The sequence below is a fragment of the Crocodylus siamensis genome, chromosome 5 (assembly GCF_052110815.1).
Source record: "Crocodylus siamensis isolate JL-2025a chromosome 5, ASM5211081v1, whole genome shotgun sequence".
Lineage (NCBI taxonomy): Eukaryota > Metazoa > Chordata > Crocodylia > Crocodylidae > Crocodylus > Crocodylus siamensis.
In genome coordinates this window covers 196,799,832-196,820,630 of record NC_143399.1, presented here as the reverse complement: position 1 = coordinate 196,820,630, position 20,799 = coordinate 196,799,832, and the positions used below count along the sequence as shown (strand labels likewise).

The 20,799-nt window shown below is 42.7% G+C and overlaps 1 protein-coding gene across 1 annotated transcript in view; it reads left to right on the top strand.

Annotated features, from left to right (window-relative positions):
• SCN5A (sodium voltage-gated channel alpha subunit 5) overlaps nt 1-20,799 on the top strand; it is a 317,379-nt gene that overhangs the window by 78,065 nt on the left and 218,515 nt on the right. Inside the window, exons 5-7 of the mRNA XM_090047773.1 lie at nt 2,428-2,556; nt 10,657-10,748; nt 20,274-20,504. Coding sequence (XP_089903899.1) covers nt 2,428-2,556; nt 10,657-10,748; nt 20,274-20,504 — 452 coding nt within the window. The remainder of the gene's footprint in view (nt 1-2,427; nt 2,557-10,656; nt 10,749-20,273; nt 20,505-20,799) is intronic.

The following is a 20,799-nucleotide window of genomic DNA, read 5'->3' as shown; positions in this document are numbered from 1 at the left end:
TCCCATCTTTTTGGATAATTGGAGGCTTCAGGAAACTGGCTGAGCTTGAACTAACAGTTTTCTTTTGGGGGGGAAAGGAAGACTGGCTTTAAAAGAAAAGTCCGGTCAGTTTGTAGTTCTGTAAGCAATCAGGGCTCGTGGACAGAGGTGATCTCTTTATTAGACCAACAAGATTTTTGCAAAAAGATTTCTTCAATTGCAAGCTTCCAGGCGCAAAAACCCTTCATCAGGCATCAGAGAAAAGATCGTAAAAGTTCCCCTGGGTAGAAATGAAAGTTCATATTTCATAGGATTTCGCAGAGGAGTCAATAGATGGGAAAACCTAGTTCTGTAAGTTGTTTTCAAGATGTTCCATTTGGAGATGGAAACCAGATGTGCAAGCTAATCAACATACAGCTCATTAAGCAATTATTTTGGCTCATTGAGCCAATTGGAATCCACTTTTTCATTTTTGACTGACATATAATAAACACAGCCATCTGCTGCTTTGTGGTCCAGTGGCTGGGCTAGTCAAGGCTTGAAGGAAAGGGAGCAAAGTCCCTTCTTCGGTAAGGTTCCCAGAATGGTGCAGGGCTTACCTTTTTGGTCATCAATTACTAACTTTTAGCGAACACTGAACAAACAGCTCAATTGGCCAAAAGAAGAGGTAATTTTATCAGGACAACATGAACATTCCTAATATGAGGAAACATCATAGATTTCAGTATTATATTACTTCCCTACAACTATGTCTGTGCCCCCTGCCGCTCCCCTCCCCACACACACGTGCACACGCACTCACGTCTTTTCTTATTGGAAATTAGTTCAAGGGAAAGAACCATCCTGTGTACAGCTAAAGCCTTATCGGTACATGCCAGGAGTTGGGCTGTGGGGCTGTACTTTGGATGTTGAACAATCGAGGGAGATACCGATGTGCTAGTCATTTCTTTCTTTAAAGAAGAAAATGAAAATGATGTTATCGGTACCTCAAAAAGGCCACACAAGAACCTGTATTCTCAAAGAGAGTATTTAATTGATGGAATGACTCTTTCCCTTTTCTTTTCAAAGAAAGAAAGAAAATAAAAACCATCTGTCTTAATCTTTGCCCCTCAAACTTAAAGTGCAAAATCAGAAATCATTCATTTTAAAGAGCAAAATAGTTTGATGAAATCTTCAATAATTGTGAGTGAAAACGGCTACTAGATTTTGAGAAGATAAAATAACTCCATTTTGTCCTTGCAGTCCTGAATATACTCTGTATATACCATATTTTCTCACATACCACGTATCTCCAAATAAACCCTGTGCCTTGTTCTTGGAAAGGCAGAATGAAAAAAGAAAAGTTATGGCCACGTAGAGCAGACATGGAGCCTGATCTCCACAACTGCACTGTCAGCAGTTCTTGGTCGCTCAGCCAAAAGGTAGAACCGAAGCTGCTGAGAACTGGACTCCACGGGCAGATCTAGGATTGTAAAAAGAGCTAAAAAGAGTCTTCAAAGTTGTGAAATAGGGAAGAGGGACAAGGAGTAGCTAAACTGCAGTTTTGTCAGTGAGATTTCCAGTGACAAGATAGCTGGATTGGAGGAACATCAAGATGATTAAAAAGGAGAGAGGATCATTAACACCTGTTCAGCAATTAGCAGAAAATCAAATAGATTTTAATGAGCCCTCAGTGCTGCCTGAATAGAAATATCACTGCTATTTTGGGCAGAAAATCAACTTCTCAACTTCAGCCATTCACCCCAATATCGGAAGACTCATTTTTGGGGAAAGGTGTGTGCGGTATGCAAGTAAATACGGTATTTATCATGATGCATCCTTAAAAAAAAAAAAGAATAAATTCATTTTAAAAATAATAAAAGCATTTAACTTGGTCCCAGTTGATTAATCTGCTGAATCACTTCAATTGTATTACGAACCATTGAGTTGCCAGAGAACTTCCTCCTTGCCCATTCTCAGTTGGGTGATTTGTGATCAGTAAATTTCTGCTTAATGCACAAGGTTGGACTGAAACATAATTTAACAGGATGATTATTGAAATGGTCTAGGTAGAGAGAGATGAGAGGTGTGGATAAGCCAGCCATCCTTCACTAAAGTAAGGGGGGAAAAACAAAGAATGCTACACAGATCATCTCTCCTCTATTGACTCTTGCAGGCAGTACAGTTTTCACGCTCAACTCAGTGACGGCAGAAACATTAGGATACACTACAACAGAATTTGCATTCATTATAATGCTGTCAAGAACGCTTATCAATTCCTCGTATGTTCTGGGTCTGCTCGACTCATGAAAGCCCAGATGCTGCAACCGGTAGTCACATGAGCAATCCCACTGAAATGACTAGCAGTGTTTCTTGTGAGTGGACCCAGAAAGAATGAGCTGCACATGCATAAAACCTTTCCCCTGCACCTCTAATGCTCCTGCTTTTTCTGGATGCTTTATTCCCCAGGTATACTTTCACTGGCATTTACACTTTTGAATCACTGATAAAAATATTGGCGAGAGGATTTTGTATGACAGAATTCACCTTCCTTAGAGATCCATGGAACTGGCTGGATTTCAGTGTTATTGTTATGGCGTAAGTAGCACTCCTTTTATTTCCTTCCTAAAAAACAGTGACATAAAGCAAAACTATTTCAGTTGTTTTCCTGTTCTCATCAGGAATTGTTGTGCCCAGGTTTATGAGAAACTATGGAAGAGTATGGCATATGAGAAGTAGTATGGCAGACTTATTACTGAGCCTGTGGACAGGTGTAACTTGAAAATAGTTTAAAGGCAGGAGAGGAACTTGCTTCTTAGGAGTGCACATCCCCTCGTCTATTTTAATTGCTATGCCTGCCTACTCCTATACTGGCTTAAGTGAGCTAAACCACTGTAACTCTAACCGTGAATGAAACAGGTCACTCTGCTTATATTGCTATTGGTGTGGGTGTTGGAACATTTTATAATTTAGTAAAAGTTAGCTATTATCTCTCTACATCCTGAATGATGTTAAGACAGGGCACATCTCAGCTTTTGTCAGCTTGCTAAGCAATCTTGAACAAGCTATTTAACCTCTCTTGTGCCTTGGTTGGCCTTTCTGTAAAAAGGTTTTAGAATACATGCCTACCACTGGTTCTGTGACGTTTAATAAATTAATACTTGCAGAGTGATATGAGGTCTTTGGAGGCATTTACTCAAATATAAGATGACCCTGAATATAAGATGACCCCCCAACAATTAGATTCTATATATGGAAAATTCATAAATTTGTTACAATTTTCCAGGTGAAGAATCTAATTTTTGGAGGGTTGTCTTGAATTTGTGCCCCTCCCACTGGTACAGCAGGGAAAATAAGATCGGGGAGTCAGGTAGCCCCCTTGCCCTCTGTCCTGCCCCCACAACTTGTTCCCTCTGCAGCCCCTTCCCCTCCTTCCTTACCGTCAGACCCTGCTGTCCCTTAGCTGCTAAAGCTTAGCACCTGAGTGAAGGGCAAACTTGAAAACACTGACCTTCAACAAACACCTGTACTACAGGTACCCATATACTTAGTTCATGCAGAATGGATGCATTTTACCTTTTATTAAAACCGCTGCAAGTTTTAGCACAGGTACTCCATAAACACACTTTTAAGCGGCACGTTTGTACCTCCTTACATATCATACAAATGATGCAGGGTATTAGTCCAAATCCAAAAGGCTCATCATTGATCATATTATTCATTGGGCTGAGCCACATCAGAGTCAGCACTGCTTAGTATGTGCATGTACTAGGCTACAAGCTGACCTTGACAGGTTGCAACGGTGGGCGGATGAGAATAGGATGGGGTTTAACACTGATAAGTGCAAGGTGTTGCACATGGGGAGGAAGAACCGGCACCACACTTACAGGTTGGGGAACTCCCCTCTTGCCAGCACGGAGACGGAAAAGGATCTTGGAGTCGTCATTGACTCCACGATGAACATGGGCCGGCAGTGTGGGGAGGCAGCCAAGAAGGCCAATCGTACCCTGTCATGCATCCACAGATGCATCTCGAGCAGGTCCAGGGAGGTGATCCTCCCCCTCTATGCGGCACTGGTCAGGCCGCAGCTGGAGTACTGCGTCCAGTTCTGGGCGCCACACTTCAAGAGGGACGTGGACAATATGGAAAGAGTTCAGAGGAGGGCCACTCGTATGATCAGGGGTCAGCAGGGCAGGCCTTATGAGGATAGGCTACGGGACCTGAACCTGTTTAGCCTCCACAAGAGAAGGCTAAGGGGGGACCTTGTGGCCTGCTACAAACTGGTCAGGGGGGATCAGCAGGTATTGGGGGAGTCCCTGTTCCCCCGTGCGCTGCCAGGAGTGACCAGGAATAACGGTCACAAACTGGCGGAGGGTAAGTTTAGATTAGATATTAGGAGGCGCTACTTCACAGTCAGGGCGGCTAGGGCCTGGAACCAGCTTCCAGGGGAAGTGGTGCAGGCTCCTAGCCTGGGGATTTTTAAAAGGAAGTTAGATGAGCACCTTGCCGGGGTCATCTGACCCCGGTGCTCTTTCCTGCTAAGGCAGGGGGTCGGACTAGATGATCTACCTAGGTCCCTTCCGACTCTAGCTACTATGAAACTATGAAACTACTCCAGATGCCCGCCACAAAGGAGCCATATGCTAATTAGCCCACCACTCATAACTGGAACCAGATGTTCTTTTCATGAGTCTTGGGGTCCTCCAAAAATGTATAAGCAAATGAAGCACAGGGCAGCCTGGTCCAGCAACACCTCATGGGGGGTGGAGGCTATACTAAACATATGTGACAGGCTAAGGAGGTGGGGTGATAGAGGGTTTCTGGGTGAATTGTTTGGGGCCCTTTTTGGTGATGTTTGCCAGACATTTAAGGGCGATGAAGAAACAAGAATCATCAGAAAAGGGAAAGAAAGGCACAGCTCAGCTATGGGAGTGAAGAGCGAGTCGAAATGTATTCAGTGTAGTGGCTCACTATAACCTTGAAAAACTCAATGCTGAGATAGGCCGCATGTAACGTGCTCTACCACACATCTTATTCAAGTGGGTGGCACTAACTTATCCTTGTGGTAGGATCTCAGCCTTTTTGCTAAGATCAAGCATTTTAGGCATCAAAGGGAGGGTGTCAAGGCTGCCTCTGGCTTTCCCAGTGCCAGGCCCAGTGCCAGGCCTGTGGAGGGAACACCCACCCATTTTTCTAAGGGTCACGTGTACACGCACACGCACACGCACACACGTTTCCCATCAGTATGTTTACCCAATATGGGCTACATGTTTTATAGCTGTGCTCAGTGTTGGCAGCATTTAATCAACTTCATAGCTGGTTTCCATTACTGAGCACATGCTGCTTTTGGCAGCAGTTGAATGATAGTGTATTTCCTCATTTGCAAATATAAGACAAGGGCCTTTTTTCCCCAGGGTGATTGGTGGAAACTCCCCCTCTTGTATTTGACCAAATCCAGTACATAATTAAATATATAATTATATTTGTTAAATGGTAACAGCATTGTAGGAAAATATTAAAATGTCTGCTGCTTATAACACATCTTTCCATAACACTGACCACAGGGGCATCTCTGAGGTTTCTGTTTTGAGTGTATCTTCCTTCCACACGCAGAAAAATTGCAATTAGTTCAGTTTAGTGGGGATTAATAATATATTAATACATTTTAATTAGTAGTTACTTAAAATTAACAATAACAAAAAATCCCTGTACAAACTGCAAGCACCAGAACAGCTCTCATTTCCACTTCAGAAAACACACCAGAAGACAGAAGCATAGCAACACAATTAGTAAAGGGAACAAACTTTTCCTGTAAGAGTGCCCAGGAATCTTAAATAGCTGAAGGTAGAATATAGCCAAGCGTCAAGTTTATAACCTCCTCAGGGCTAATCTTCAGTTTATCAAACTAGTTTTAACTTCACAAACCCTTCTTATCCTGAAACTTGGCCAAGTTTTATTCAGTGGGGAGTTCAATATTTTTAGATGCTTTTTGCACGTTAGAATAACTATGGCGTACTCCCCCATCGTCCCCATGCTAGATGATCAGAGTGCCCTTATACAGGGTAAATCAGTCCCTGCTGGGGCTCTGTGCTCCAGCATAGGCAGTCTGTGGCTGTTTGGGTCTGGATCCTTCAGCGGGGTCCAGTGAAGATGATTTATAGAGCCAGGGCTCTGTAACCAGCTGTTTGATAGCTTCATGTTCAGAGTAGATCTCTGCACGTGGGAGAACCCAGGCCATTAATTTCAATGGAATTAGCCAGTGCAAACCCTTGGGGAATTGGGCCCACACTATTTTGTAGTATGGAATTCATGATATTTATTTTTTCAAAAGTTTTTTTTCTCTTCCTCTCTGCTTCCTGCCCCTGCCCTCACCCTATTGCTCTCCCTGTTCTTTCGTTTTTCTAGACCTGTTTTCCATTTCATATTTAGTCTATTTTTTCCTCGTTTGACATTCTGTTCTCGCTGCTCCTTTATCCTCCATTTTTGAAGCCTCCCTTAAGCAGAATGCAACTCTGGTAACACTGACATTCTAGCTGAACTCCTGAACTCCTGGTATTTGAGTGGATCTCAAATCAGGTAAATCAACTCCATCCAACCCTAGCTAAAGCATGTATAAGGACTGTTGGAGTCCACTGCAAAATTTTTACAGTATGTAGGACTGGGACCACAAATTCTATCAGTATTGCCCAACAGCACAACACTTCCCTATAGAAGGACTTCCTTTGATTCCAGTAGACTTTGGATCAGGCACTGTATCCTAGTGACAAGCAGCAGGGATGGTCTTTGGCCCAGATTTTGATACCTGGCATACCAAATTACTATGGTTTTAGCCAAAATTGGTATCTGGCCACTCTGAGCACATAAAAGCAGAGCAAAGAAGAAACCCTTTTGAGGGCCAGCTGCATCTCAGTCATCTTTTTCTCATTGCTGGATGGTATTTTTCTTTGTTGCATTTAACAGTGAAGTAGAACAAAGGAAGATGTGGGGGGTCAGGCCTGGGCTCTGGGGGACAGGTGAGGAGGGATCAGGGGACAGCTCTCTGTGCATCCCCTGGAGCTCCAAGATCCCATTCAGTTCAGCGCTGCTCCAGAGGGGTGAGCTGAGAGATGTCTCTAGCTTTCTCCCTGTCCCCCAGAACTCAGGGCTAACCTGTATCCTCCTGGTGCCTGGGTCGACCAGGAGCAATTTGCTCCCGGTTAGCATCCACATGTGCACTTTGGTTAATGCACCATTTTCTAGTACCTGCATCTACTGGTACTAGAAAATGGCACATTAGGCTAATCTACTGTGCAGTAATTGCCATGCATGTATAGATGGTGATGCTTTACTGCACATTAGATTAGTCTGATGTGCAGTAAAGCATTTCATGTAGATCCGGCCAGAGAGCTTTGACAGTGAGGCAGGAGTAACTAGAGCTACAGGTATGACTACTAGGGCTGCCATTGTGCATAAACTACCCAGTCTTGAGTATGTAAAGGGAGCCGTGGATCTGGTATAGAGATGCTTCTCAGCTTATGTGCTTATCGCACTGGAGTTTATTGCTCTGGGCGTGTACCATTTGCATGTGCTCCCAAGACCACAGTAAGTTGAGCCACGTAAGAGCAGCCCCAGCTGGCAGGAGGGCCAGGGGGCCAGCATGCCAGCCCAGAGCTGCTCTGACCTGGCTGTGGAGGAGCTGGCTGGGGTGCATGGGTGCTTCAGTGCAGGACTAGCTGACAGGCAGTCCCTGCACTGAAGCACCCTCGTGCCCCAGCCAGCCAGGGCAGTATCTACACAGGTACTGCTGAGGAATAAAAAAACCCCAACTCCTCAAGTACTATTACAAATACTGTTCTACTGTGGAGTAAATTAATTTGCTCCAGCCTAATAAGGGCTCACATGTAGACACATGACCTTTACGGTGCAAGTAATTGGTTTCCTGCAGAGTAAATGTCTTGTACAGATATGCCCAAGAAGTCCATAGGCCTGATGTTGACTCTCTGAACAAGTGCTGAGTACAGGAACAAGGTTGTGGCCATCAAAACTGATAGGATTTCCCTCTTTGTGGTACTCTGTATAAGTGTTAGTTCTCACAGTGGTGTAAAATAAAATGAATCTCAGTCCAGCTCTCCCTCCAAAATCATAGAAGCTGCATAAAAGCCCTGTCTGCTTCCCCACATTGGTGGAAAAAGGCCCCAAAATTCTGATGTTCCACGTTTATGCCAAATTTATTATCAAATAATGCATATTGCTTGTTTAGAAGGCCTCTAAAATAGTGGGTCTCATGGAAGACTCCCTCTGCCAAAAAGCTACATTCTGCAATAACTAGGTGCTTTGGAATTGGGTTATATTGCATTTTTTTTTCTTCTCCTGATTTGTTCTGTACAAACATATTTGTGATCAAATGCATTTTTGACAGAGATGAAGAGTCCAGTTATAGGCTAGGGCTGGAAGAGAACAGCAGCAACCTTTATTCTCATGCAGTAGCCAACAATTCTTCAAGTACCAAATTAGCAGGGAGAAAGTTAAGATTAATTGCAATACAATCAGAATAGCAGGAATTCTGCTTTCCAGGTCTGTAGCCATCAGACAGTATGAGGCGCTGGATAATTCTCAGTTCTGATACAAGCTGAATTTGTATACACAAAAATCCTTTAAACCAGAATGTATTGAATCTACAAACAGCTTTACAACCTTGTTTGCACATATGTTTATATGATAGTACTAGTAGTTCTGTTTATGCTTCTGAAAGCCCGAGTAGAGGAAAGTGTATAAGAATTCACGATGGGATGGAGAGGTCTGAAATACATGAGTTTCGAGTGCAAACAAATTTAGGTACAAAATATCGATGCACCCAGCTAGCATATACAATGGTGGCTAGAATTAAATGAACAGGCAGCACAGCTGTTTTGTTAACAGGTGTTATTGGGCAATTAGTATCACTTCCTGTAGAGGAATTATGTCATCGTGGTGAAATAGACTCTTATCTCCCTTCTGAGTAGATAATGTCACCAATTAAATAGGCCATTGATGCAGACAGCATTTACTAGTGCAATAAACTCATGCAGCACTAAACCCATAAAGTTGTACACAAGACTATTCTACCCATTGTACTAAGGAACACATTACAGTATATGGTGTAGTTGATCCTAAGCACTCCTATGCACTCTGTAGTTAGTAAAGGTCTCATTAAAAAGAAAAGTCAAGCGCACATTCTGCAGTGGTCATCCAGCTAGTTATAATGCTCCAACAAATCGGTGGTCAACTAAAATGCATCCATATGCCATTACTCAACCATACATTCTTGGCAACCTCTGCAAGTTATGGAGGAGGTGGTTGGCATTAGCCCTCATTTGATTAGACTGGAGATCTGTTAGATTCACGAGTTTGAGGAAAGCTTTTGTTTGGCAAATGCTTACCAAATTTTCCAATGAGATTCACTCTGAAGAAGAGAAGCAGTGTTGCCATCTCAGATGATAATCTGGAATAGCAGATCTGGGGAGACTGTGTTATCACCCCACTAGAGGTCTCTGCACAAAACCCAGTTTGCCAGCTTCTGTAAATCAGCGGGTGAACTTCATACCAAAAACAGGAGTTTGACTGCCCCGGGAAATTAAAATATGCAAATCTAATGTCACAGGGTTGTGATTGTGCCCAAGGGCTGAACTGTGCAGAAGACAAGATTGTGAATGTGCTGTATGGCTTTTGCCAGGTTGAAGAAATGACCTGTGTGAAACAATACCACGTCAGAATTGTCTAATTACTTACCCTCGTGGTAGCACTGTACACTCACTTTGCACAGGTTTTTGTGACAACGTAACAGGCAAAACAGGAGAGAATCAGGATCAGTATTTTTAATCAGAAATGCATTACAGTAGAACTGAAATTATAGTCATTTAAAATCCATCTGCTGGCAACCACAGACAAAGATTATGTGCACAAAAACCAAATCAATTTGTTATCATCTCTTGGAATCCGCATCAGCTGTGCCACATACCAAAGCAACATTGAGAAATAATCCCATGGAATTATGTGCATTGATATTTCCCCTGATTGTCCTAAATATGCTTGATTTCAGTTACTGGGTCACCATTACTAGGAATATTTTGGACTTAAATTTTCTCATGTCTTTACATTTACGTTGCTGTTCTTCTTTTAAATACGTCTTTAATAATTGCTGGGAAGATGAAAATGTTTTTAAAGGATGACAGAATGCTCACAGCATGCCTTGTTGAGCATGGTTATAACAAAGTCCTTCTCGTAGTTTTAAAGGAACTGATGCCAAATACATAAGATTTATGATAGAGGTAACACTTAAAATGTTTTATAGTATGACATACTCAGAAAGAATGGCATCTGAGAACAGCCTCATCATGGGGACGCCCCATTCAATTTGGATGCATTCGTTCATATATCATAAGTGAATGCACTGTTCATTCAGTCCAGTAGCACACTCTGTTGTATAATTCCAAATAACTGTGGCTTAATTCTACAGGTATGTAGGAGAATTTGTGAATGTAGGCAGTGTTGCACCTCTTCGGACTTTCAGGGTATTGAGAGCTTTAAAAACTATTTCAGTAATTCCAGGTAAGAAGCCCTGATCCTTGCATATTAGCTCTCAGCTACAAGTGATTCTCTCTCTGTCTCTCTTTGTCCCCTTGACTGTTGTTTTTTGCTGGTGTTTTGTCATTGTCTGTGTGTGACTTTCCCTTGTTACAGATACATAACTGAATTTGTGGACCTGGGCAATGTCTCAGCCTTACGAACGTTCAGAGTACTTCGGGCGCTGAAAACAATCTCAGTCATTTCAGGTGAAAATCAGGTTAAACACTCAGGCTGCAGTTAAAGCCTACATGCCATTTCCAGTAGAAACAACAGTAAACATCAAGGACCTCACAGTAGATACTGATCGGGAATGGATGAATGTAGGGAATGTGACCTGTCAATAGAATACATTTTTCATGTGATTTTCGATACCACTTTGTGGGCAAAAGGAACTGGCATGTTTTCAAACTGGCAAGAGCTCACCAACATGAGTACTGCTATATATATTTTTGGTGCATCCTGAATTAGATCCGTAAAGTACTCATTTCTGAACCATATGAAAACGGCAATGAAATTCTCTTATGATCTTCAGAGATTGACCTTACCAATGATATGACACATGGTGACCTGAGAGCATGTGTTAGAGCTCACGAGTACATCCTCAGAAGAGTCACAGCGCGTGCTCAGCTTCTGGCTGAAAACATAGGTAGCCTGGGGTTTTTCCGTTTTTTTTTTTCCTGGTGCTCTCCCAGTTGCAATGGCAACAAGTGAAATTCTGGCTCTATTGAAGTCAGTAAGGGTTTTGCCATTGACTTCAATGGGGCCACGGTTTCACCAACAAATATTAAATGCGGCTGTCCCCAAGACAATCAGTCATTAATGAATTAGCTCCTATTCCCATAGTTTTTTTTTATTTTAAATCAAATGACTATTGGCTCTCCTTTGGCAAAGGTTTGTTTCTTAGAATAAATTTTTAAAAAATACTTCCAATGAGTGATTTATTCAGAGGCAGACTAATTTCAGAACTTAGCCCCCCGGCAAGATATATTCTTGCCACATGTTATCTATGGACAGGTCTCATTCAGCCTCAGTGTTTAACATATCCAACCTGCATGGCAAGGTAGAGAAGATAGCAAAAACCGTGCATGGTAGATCCTGTCAGTGATTATCCTGAACAGATGTTGGCAATTACATATCAAAAATACTTTAAACTTTGAGTAGGCTGCTCAAAATCTCCAGTGCAGCCATTTCAGACTAACAAGATCTTTTTTTAAATTCCACGAGACGCTAGACACTTGCATTGCAACACAGAAATATAAACGAATGCCCCAGTGTAAGTGTTTATAGATATTTATGCTCTCAGAGCTGATATTTTAACAGCCACACATAGCTTAAAATGTTGGCATGAATTTTGTGATTAGGATAAGACAACATCTTCTACAGCATGGGCCAGATTCTTCACTCTGAGCCCCTCCAGCCATGCGTGATTCAATTGAGACCAATGTACAGAAAGATGCTGCTCACTGGGTACATCTACATGAGATGCTTTACTGCACGCTTGCCTAATTAGCTCCTTAGTAAAGTCTCAGCATCTACGCGTTGAGCCCTATTAACCCACAGGAAACTAATAAATGCTGTGGTAGGTTAGTACTTGTAACCACAAGTACTGTCCTACAGTGGTGTTACTTAGTGCACTGCAATGCACATATAGATGCTGAAAGGGCTGGCTGGGGCATGAGAGTGCTTCAGTGCAGGGGCTTCCTGCCAGCTAGCCCTGCACTGGAGCACCCTCAGGGCCCAGCCACTCTCTCTGCAGCATGTTGAGCCAGGTTGGAGCAGCCCCAGGCTGACTGCCTGGGCCCCCCACCAGCCGGGGCTGCTCTGACCCAGCTCAATGTGCTGTGGTCCCAGGCACATGTGCAGATGTGGCACTTGGGAGCAATAAACTCAGGCATGCACTGTGCCAGCATTTATTCAATCATATTAATAGCACATGTAGATGAGCCCAGTGTGTATCAGGGGGTATGTCTACACGTGTATTTACGCACCCCTGAACTTAAGGCTCTTTTACTTAAGGTGCATTAAGGTGATTTAGGCATGTATGTATAGAAGGATGCACCAATGTGCATTAAGGCTCATTACATTTAGGTGCAAATAGCTAAGTCGCATCAGCACACGTGCAGATGTGCTAATGTGCATTAACATGGTGTGTATCCATTGATGCACACCACGTTAATATGCATTAGTACCTGTATATGTGCGCTAATGCAGCTGAGCTATTCATGCCTAAATTTGATATCTGCTTTATGCATTAGGTATGCGCCTTAAAAATGGCAATTTTGGGCTAAGCTCGCTTAAAAGAGTGACACGCACACATGCCCAGGGTGGCCAAAAACCATCCTTAATGAGTAGTTTCAAATGATCAGTACATAACTGTCATGATCCCAGAAAAACCTTCAGCATTCTTGTTTTACATTTGACTCGTTGGGCTTGAAGGTAACCCCCCATGTAGCGGAAAGGTTTGGTTAAGATTTTTACAATTGCATTGTTCACTCTGAACGTGCTTTTGCTTGGGAAAGCCATGGTTTAACTGCAAGCTGAGCATCATGATGTATAGATCGCATAAGGCAGTAATGGCTAAACAAAAAAGAGCTTTCAAGCTCTCCTCCGCCACTGATTTGAAGGCTAACCTGGAGAGACAGCCCTCTCCAGGGGACGCCTTTCACTTTCCATCTTGTCTCAATCATGAACCTCTTCAGAGCAGAGCCTGCCAATTTTGCTGAGTTATGTGCTGTAATTTTGTCATGTTCTCTGTCACAAACCAAGTGAAAGCCTGTTATACTTCAGACAATAAATTGTACCTAGTTTGTAATGAAAAGAGGTAAATTAGAGAGAAAGGAGGATTTTATTTAAAATACATGTAAACACTGCAGTAGTCATAGATACCTAAGTGAGCTATTTGTTGGTGAAAGAAAGCATAGATAGAAATGTAGCAGTGCAGTACTCAGTAACACAAGTTCTCTCATTTCCCCCTGCGTAGAGACTGAGATAACCTTCTCACAAGCAATATCTTCATGCTAGGGGCCAGGGGCCCGATCAAACAATTTACATAGGTGTCTCCGCTTTGTTTTAGGTGCCTCCACTTAGGCATTGCAGTGCCTGAAAATTAGGAAGCTGGACCTAGGAAAGTGATTCAAATCAGCAAGGATAGGCAGCTGGGATCCCCATGCAATTGGTGGAGAGTTAGCCAGCACCAAAGGGCAATCTGGAGCACCTTGGTATTCAGCAGAGAAGCACTTAAACAAATAGTAAATGTTAGCTGTGAGAGGGTCTTAAACCCAGCCTCTCCTCGGAGATGAGATGCTCCCGCACAGGGATTTCTGACTCATGCACTGTTCAGTTCAGAGCAGCATCCATGGGCAGTCTCCAAACACAGCCAGTGTGCTGCAGTCCGCCCATTACTCAGTAGTCTGTTGGTTATAGCACTGACCTAGAAAGTAGGAGACCTGTTTTCTAGGCCTCCCTCAGCTTTGGGGAACCCAGATGGACATCTCCAGCCTTCCAGGGGAGTGGTCTACCCATCCAGCTATTGAATATCCTGCATGACCAAGAAGACCTGTCATGGGGGTATAAGGAAAGCAGTCCTGAACAAGCCTGCTTCTCTGCCCCAGTGAGAAGAGCACTCTTTTCAGAGGGAGAAAAACCCGGGTTTCAGTCCCTCCTCTTAGATCAGTGTCTACTTTGTGCATTAGGCAGTCGCTGAAATAAAACTGGCAGCAGGAAGCATAACCTAAGGATCCTCCCCCATCCAGGTCCTGGCCCCCATCACTGGGTTATGGTCACACTCCCACATGCTTGTTTCCTTCTGATCCAGTGAATCTTGTGTGTTGGGCTGCCCAGTGACCCAGATTCAACAGGAAGCATCAAAGGGAAGGGTTCCTCTGCCCAGACTACTGTATAGCCTGGTGGTTAGGCCACCCTCCCAAGAAGGGGAATGATGGTTTGAATCTTCTTGGGTGGAGGTGGGCCCAGAAAACAGGTTCCCCACTTCCCAGGGGAGGGCTCTAACCCCTGGGCCACTCTGCCAAAGGTGGATAACAGCAGCAGCACCCACCGATGCTGTATTTGTACAGTACTCGGTGCTCTGTGAAAGCCTAATCGGGGACTTAGGCAGGTGCTAAGTGCTTCCCAGTTCTGATCTGGATTGCAATGGAGCTTAGGCAGAAGTTGTAAGCTTAGCACGTGAGCTGAATGGTGCATATACAGGAGCCTAAGCCAGGGCACCTAACAACCTTTACAGGCGAAAATGAAGGTGCCTAAGGACTCTAGAGCAGAGGCTGCAGTCAGGACTTGACTGAGTTCGAGTGAGGGGCAAGAAGGTGGGCGTCAGGACCCAGCCACCGCTTTTCCCTATGGCAGCATGGGAAACCAAGTGCTGCCAAATTCTGCTACCTCTGAATGCTGCCAAAGCCCCACGTTTGTGGGCCAGTTCAAAGGGCTCATGGCTCAGATCCTGCCCACAGGCCCTGGGTTGCTGACTTCTGCTCTAGATGCCTCAGAGGTTTTGTGGCCTCTGGGGTGGTGGCAGTTTGGGATATTTCTTGTGACCTGGGCACCTGCGCTCTTTCCATCAGAACAATTTGGATGAGACCCCCAAATCCACAGCTCTTCCCATAAGAATCAATGACACTCTTGCATTGTTTGGTTATATTTCCACAGAAGGGGGCAGATCCTTTGCTAGTGGAAGGCTTCCCTCCAGCAAAGCACTTAGTGCGTAACTTTAAAAGTGCTCTGTTTAAGTGGAAATCGATGGACATTTTACCACTGACTTCAGTAGGAGCAGGAATAAACCAGTGCTTAGTGGTTTTAAAAATCTCACCCTTAGAGCACATGCCCAAATTTAAGTACCTGAGCAAGACCATTGAAGGTGAAGAGTTTGCTAAATTCACTACTCGTCTTTTGGGTAGATCCTGGTGATGTGCTGTCATGTGCGGGAGCTGGAGACCTGGCCTGCTAGGTTTCCAGTAAGTATATTCAAAGGCATTTTTGTAAAAACTAGCTTCCTGGTCTCTGGTTTTCTCATGTAACCATATACTTTAGAAGAATAACCAAGGCTTTTGTTTGTGACTTTAAACTTCCTTTATTGTATGAAATTTAATTTATTAATTAGCGCTTCACACTTTGTATATCACTATGGCAACTGGGCTCTACCCACTTAATTTTAAAAGACCCACAGCATTCTTGATTGAATGGTTCCATTTAATTAATCAGTGCCCCATTATGGGATTGATCCAAATCCCATTGAATTGGATAGGAGCCTTTCCTTCGATTGCAATGTACTTTGGATCATGTATATTGAGAACTGGTCTCAGAAACAAGTAAATCTAAGGCCTCTGAAACCTTCTCCAGCTCCCATTGAATTTAACACGAGCTTTTCCATCCACTTTGATGAGGTCTGGAGATGGTCCCTAGATATCATGCAGTCCCGAAAGATAGTTGTGGAGCAAAACATGAAAATCTCAAGGCCTTATAGGTGAAGTCAGTATTTTTGCAGGGGGGTCTGGAAGCTGCCCCCTTCAGCACAACTTAAATCTCACTTCAGTCCCTCTGCCCAAGAGGTAATTATCATCCTCAAGAAGCAGGCAGTCAGCTGGAAGCCTGTGAAGGGCAACACGTTCACCTGGAGGTGGCACACCTGGCATCTCATATGAAGACATTGTATGCATGTCATAGCAACTCGTAGTCTTCTTATAGAAAGATGATCTGCAGTAATGTTGACAGTCTTATGAATTTGCCAGGGTAATATAAAACTGCTAGCTGCAGCATGCATCTCTGGCTAACGACATAACACGCTTGTCAGAGTGTGTTCTCGGTACCTTATACATATAACTCAAGCATTAATGAGACCTGTGCATCTCTTGGGAGAAGCATACACAAGCAAAGTGACAGCGATGGCAGCACAAGTCTGTTCCTGGTTTTGCTTTGGTTTTTGTTTTTTGTTTTCTCCTCCCCCAGAATGTGCATGAAAGTGCCTGAAGTACAGTAGGTGATTGCCAACATCTGGTAAGGATGACATACTGAACATTGCTAATAATCAATTCAATTTTAGAGGAGGAATGGATGCTGTTGGGGGATATTGCCATTTTTCACTGTTTGGTGTTGCTTGCTTTCTTATGGTTTCTGATTTGCACTCAAATACTTATTATTTGATTCACTTCTGGTAGTGTTCTAATGTATTGACTTTTGTTAGCATTAACAGTAATATTTTGGACCAAATCCCTCTTGCTGTCTGCGGCTGCCAATTTAGCTACCTTTGTGACCCTCAACACCAGAGCATCTGAAATCAGTGATCTTACTTCTGAAAAGCAAGCAGGATTTGGCCCTAATAATGCAGAAAGAACTTAGACCTTCAGATTAGCATTGCCTTCATTGCTTTACAAGGACCTAGGCCGGGGTCCATTGATATTAATGGCTTATTGACTTTCAGTGGGCTTTGGATTAGGCTCTGAGTTTTGGCTGCATGCTGCCCAGTTTGGTGCCTGACCTGCAAGAGTTAAATAAATGCCTTTAATACTCCATAAATAGTACATTCTATTAAGCTGTCTTGCAGTGCTCTCATTGGCATGATTTCAATGGAGGATTATTTATCTAAAAGATTTAATAGTGCTCAAAATTGCAATACATCTAGCAATTACCTTTGCAAAAAATAAAACCAGGAAGAGGTAAACTCTGGAAAATGCAGAGCACCTGCAGCAGGGCTCCCCCAATTCCTAGTGACCTGGGTTTCTAGTGTTCAGATTAGCAGGAATCTGACTATATTATTACTCCAGGAGCCAAATGACTATAAGAAAAACGATTACTTTTTAGGCTATATTTTGATTTTGTAGGATGAGACCAAAATACAATGATCCTGCAAAAGATATTCCAAATCCGCATGTTGTTTTCCCCAGCAAAACCCACCTAACCATAACCTAAATAATTTTTTTTAAACGAATAATTGTTGTAAATTCGCTCCTAAAGTGCTTTCCCACTAAAGTGTACGGCCAGGGCCTGGAGGCTTTAAGAAAAGTGAAATAATAAATGGCAAACCTGCTCAAAATGAAATACTCTGATCTCTGCAAAGATTAAACATATAAAACAAACAGTGGGGGATTATCATTCTGTTCCACACTTGAGTGCCTAAACTGATCAGACGCGTTTCATGAGTTGGCCTTAATAGTAACAGTTTTGGGGACCTGATCTTGCAAACCTTTTTCTTCCAATCTCCACCTGTGCAGCTAAGAAGTCGCATCAGGGTCCTAAGACAAGGAGTCCTTCATTCATCACTCATGCAAGCAAGTGTTTGCAGGCTCAAGTCTGTAATTGTTACTTAAGGAAGGAGAAGCAGCACAGATTTTTACTTGCAGTATACCGTGCTGTCTTTTGCTATACCAGAAGGTATTTGGCAAAGCAACTCCTTTTACCATTGCACTAAAATCATACAGATGCAAGGTCTGAGCATGGATTCATGTTAACAGAGTGACTGTCGTGCTGGAATTTCTGATGAGTTCTTGAGGAAAAAGCATAAAAGAGGTTTTTTCCCCTAAAAGGCCCAATGTCCCATCAGATGATCCCAAATTTGAGCAACTGCAAGAGGGCAAGCAGCGATAATCTTTAAGAAGGAACAAGAAAGGAAATTCAAGCAAAACAAATCGTTTTATTAGGTAGAAAACAATTAGGAAAAAAAAGCCCTAATGCATTTATAATTGTGGTTCTCCCCAGCTTATTTGTTACTGTTTAATTTTAAACCATTAATGCCCCGCTCCTGTATTTTTCACACAAGCTCTGTTCCAGTGGGCTTCTGTGGGAGTGTGGCCAAGGAAAACCTACAGAATAGGGCTATAACCAAACCTTTTGTAACTGCACAGCAAGGCTGAATATATTCTACCATTGGGAGGCCCATTTCCCTTTGAGTTCTTAATGTTCATTTAAAGCTAGTTTAGCAGACGAGTTCTGCTGCCATTTAGGCACTGAAATACGTGGCCAGATTTTCAGTATTGTCCACTTAAAAATCTGGCCTCTACGTAGGCACTTAGCTGGGAATGCTTTTGAATGTCCGGCCTGAGCCATTTTGAAAATGTGTCCTTTGCTGGCTTTGCAGGGGGATCCAAGAGAGATTGATGGGGAAAGATGGCTTCCCCATAGCCTGGGAGTTCAGTATGGCATGGCTTCAGGACCATGCCATTGCCACTAATCCAGTTCCTGGCTTATGGTAGTAGCTGCACCCCACCCCAAACTGGAATTGTTTAAGGTCCTGGATCTAGAGGTGGTGGCAGACTCATATGCCAGAAGCTCACCCTGCTTTAAATGTAGCAGCTGCCTTTTTGGCAAAAAATTGGGATGAGAACAAAAACAAAACAAAGCCAAATGACTTGGGGTTTGGGGGCTTTTTTGGCTTTTTGGTCACTTAGCCTAATTGAACATTCATGGGTAAGACTCATGGGAATTAGACATGGCAGTGTTCAGTAGGCATATCAACACAGGTGGGAAGTGTTACCATGAGAACATCATCTGTTTTCAGCTGTGGTTTTTCTTTAAACACATCTCCCTTTTATGCTGCCATACTGGTGTCAAGGATCAGGAGCACCAGTTGCTATTTCATGAATATCAATGATTAACCAAGCAACAGAGCTTCTATCAACATGCACTTTATCTGGAATTTCTGCTGCATCTTTAATGAGGCAAAAGAAGGCTTCTTTTTTTTTTTTAAGGAAGGCATCTTCCATTGTGTTTTTTACATAATACGCCATCAATTGCCATTGCTGTTCTCAGGGAACATTTTCCAAGCAAGCCTTTATTTTTTTTTTGACAACGGCATAATTATTTAAACACATTTGGAAAAGCAAGCTTCATTTGCATGCATGTTGTACATACTGTAAGTAAAACAGGCTGTATTGGATTGGTCCAACCCTTCAATTTTCTCTTAGTGCTGGCAGCATATTTAAAAATAATTACCCCACCAAGGTGTTTTATTTTCACTTGACTATCTCAGTTTTACATTACTTAACTTGCTACTAGTTTCTCCTGCCTTTTTTCTGCTTTTTCATATATTTGATCCCACTTCAAATACACATTTTGACATGCAGTTGGGTCAGTCAGTAGGACTGTTCATGGAAAGCAAGCAGGATTTGGCCAGATGATATGTAATGTGATCTGACATGAAGTAATATCCACATATCTCTTGATTGCTCGCACAGGGCTTAACATTTATCGACTCATCCTGCTGATTTAGAATTAATCTGCATTTTCAAAAGTCAGTAGGTCTTAGGCTCCTAGGCTCTCTCTTGAAAATTTTACCTAAGGACTTTTTAGTAAGCAACTTAGCATATTCTTGGCGAGTCAGTGATGAAAATCTTCCATATGTTTAGGTCACGTCTACATGTAGCCTGAATCCCTTGAAATCTAATCGTCTGCCCAAACAATTTTATTTAGCTCTGATCAGTTTTGTGTCTCATGACTTGCTATCTATTTCATTCAGTTATTTTCCCCTTTTCGATGGTTTTTCATTTAAGAAAAAATAGGAAGAACAGACCTAAATAGGCAGAGATTTACCCCCCAAAATAGGTCAAAAAAACATTTTCACATGAATTGCTTCTGCCTTGACTGTGCCATCTTATTACAAACATATAGTAAGGACCCTTTTACTTATAAATGGTAGGGTAGGGCTGAGCAGACTTTCAGCATCAAAAAGACCTAACTATACCATTGTTTCAGCTTCTAAGTCTATAAACTCTTGGCTTTTATCTCCCTAGGATTGAAGACCATTGTAGGTGCACTTATCCAGTCTGTTAAGAAACTTGCCGATGTGATGATCCTGACCGTTTTCTGCTTGAGTGTCTTTGCCCTCATAGGCTTGCAGCTCTTTATGGGCAATTTAAGACATAAGTGTATCAGGAACTACACTGAGCTGAACTCTACCAACGGTACATTTTATTTGGATGGCAAGACATGGTACTCCGTGGATGAGTTTCTAAATGATCAAGGTAATGCATTGTCTTTACCCTTTTCAGTTAGTTATATGTTTCCTTTCTGTTATATTGTCCAAAACTATGTTCAAAACGGTGGGTACTAAACCTAAGTTTGGATTAAGCTGCCCCCTGCAATCACAGTGCTCTACACTGGCATTTCCTAGACTGATAATGATAGTGACTGAAACACCTTGCAAGGTCACCAACCCTTGCAATCTTTTTTCAGTTGGTTTCATGACATTTTCCTGTTAGCCTCCGTTCTTGGAGTCAGATGACCTAAAACTCTCCCCTGCCTTTTTTTATTAAAGTT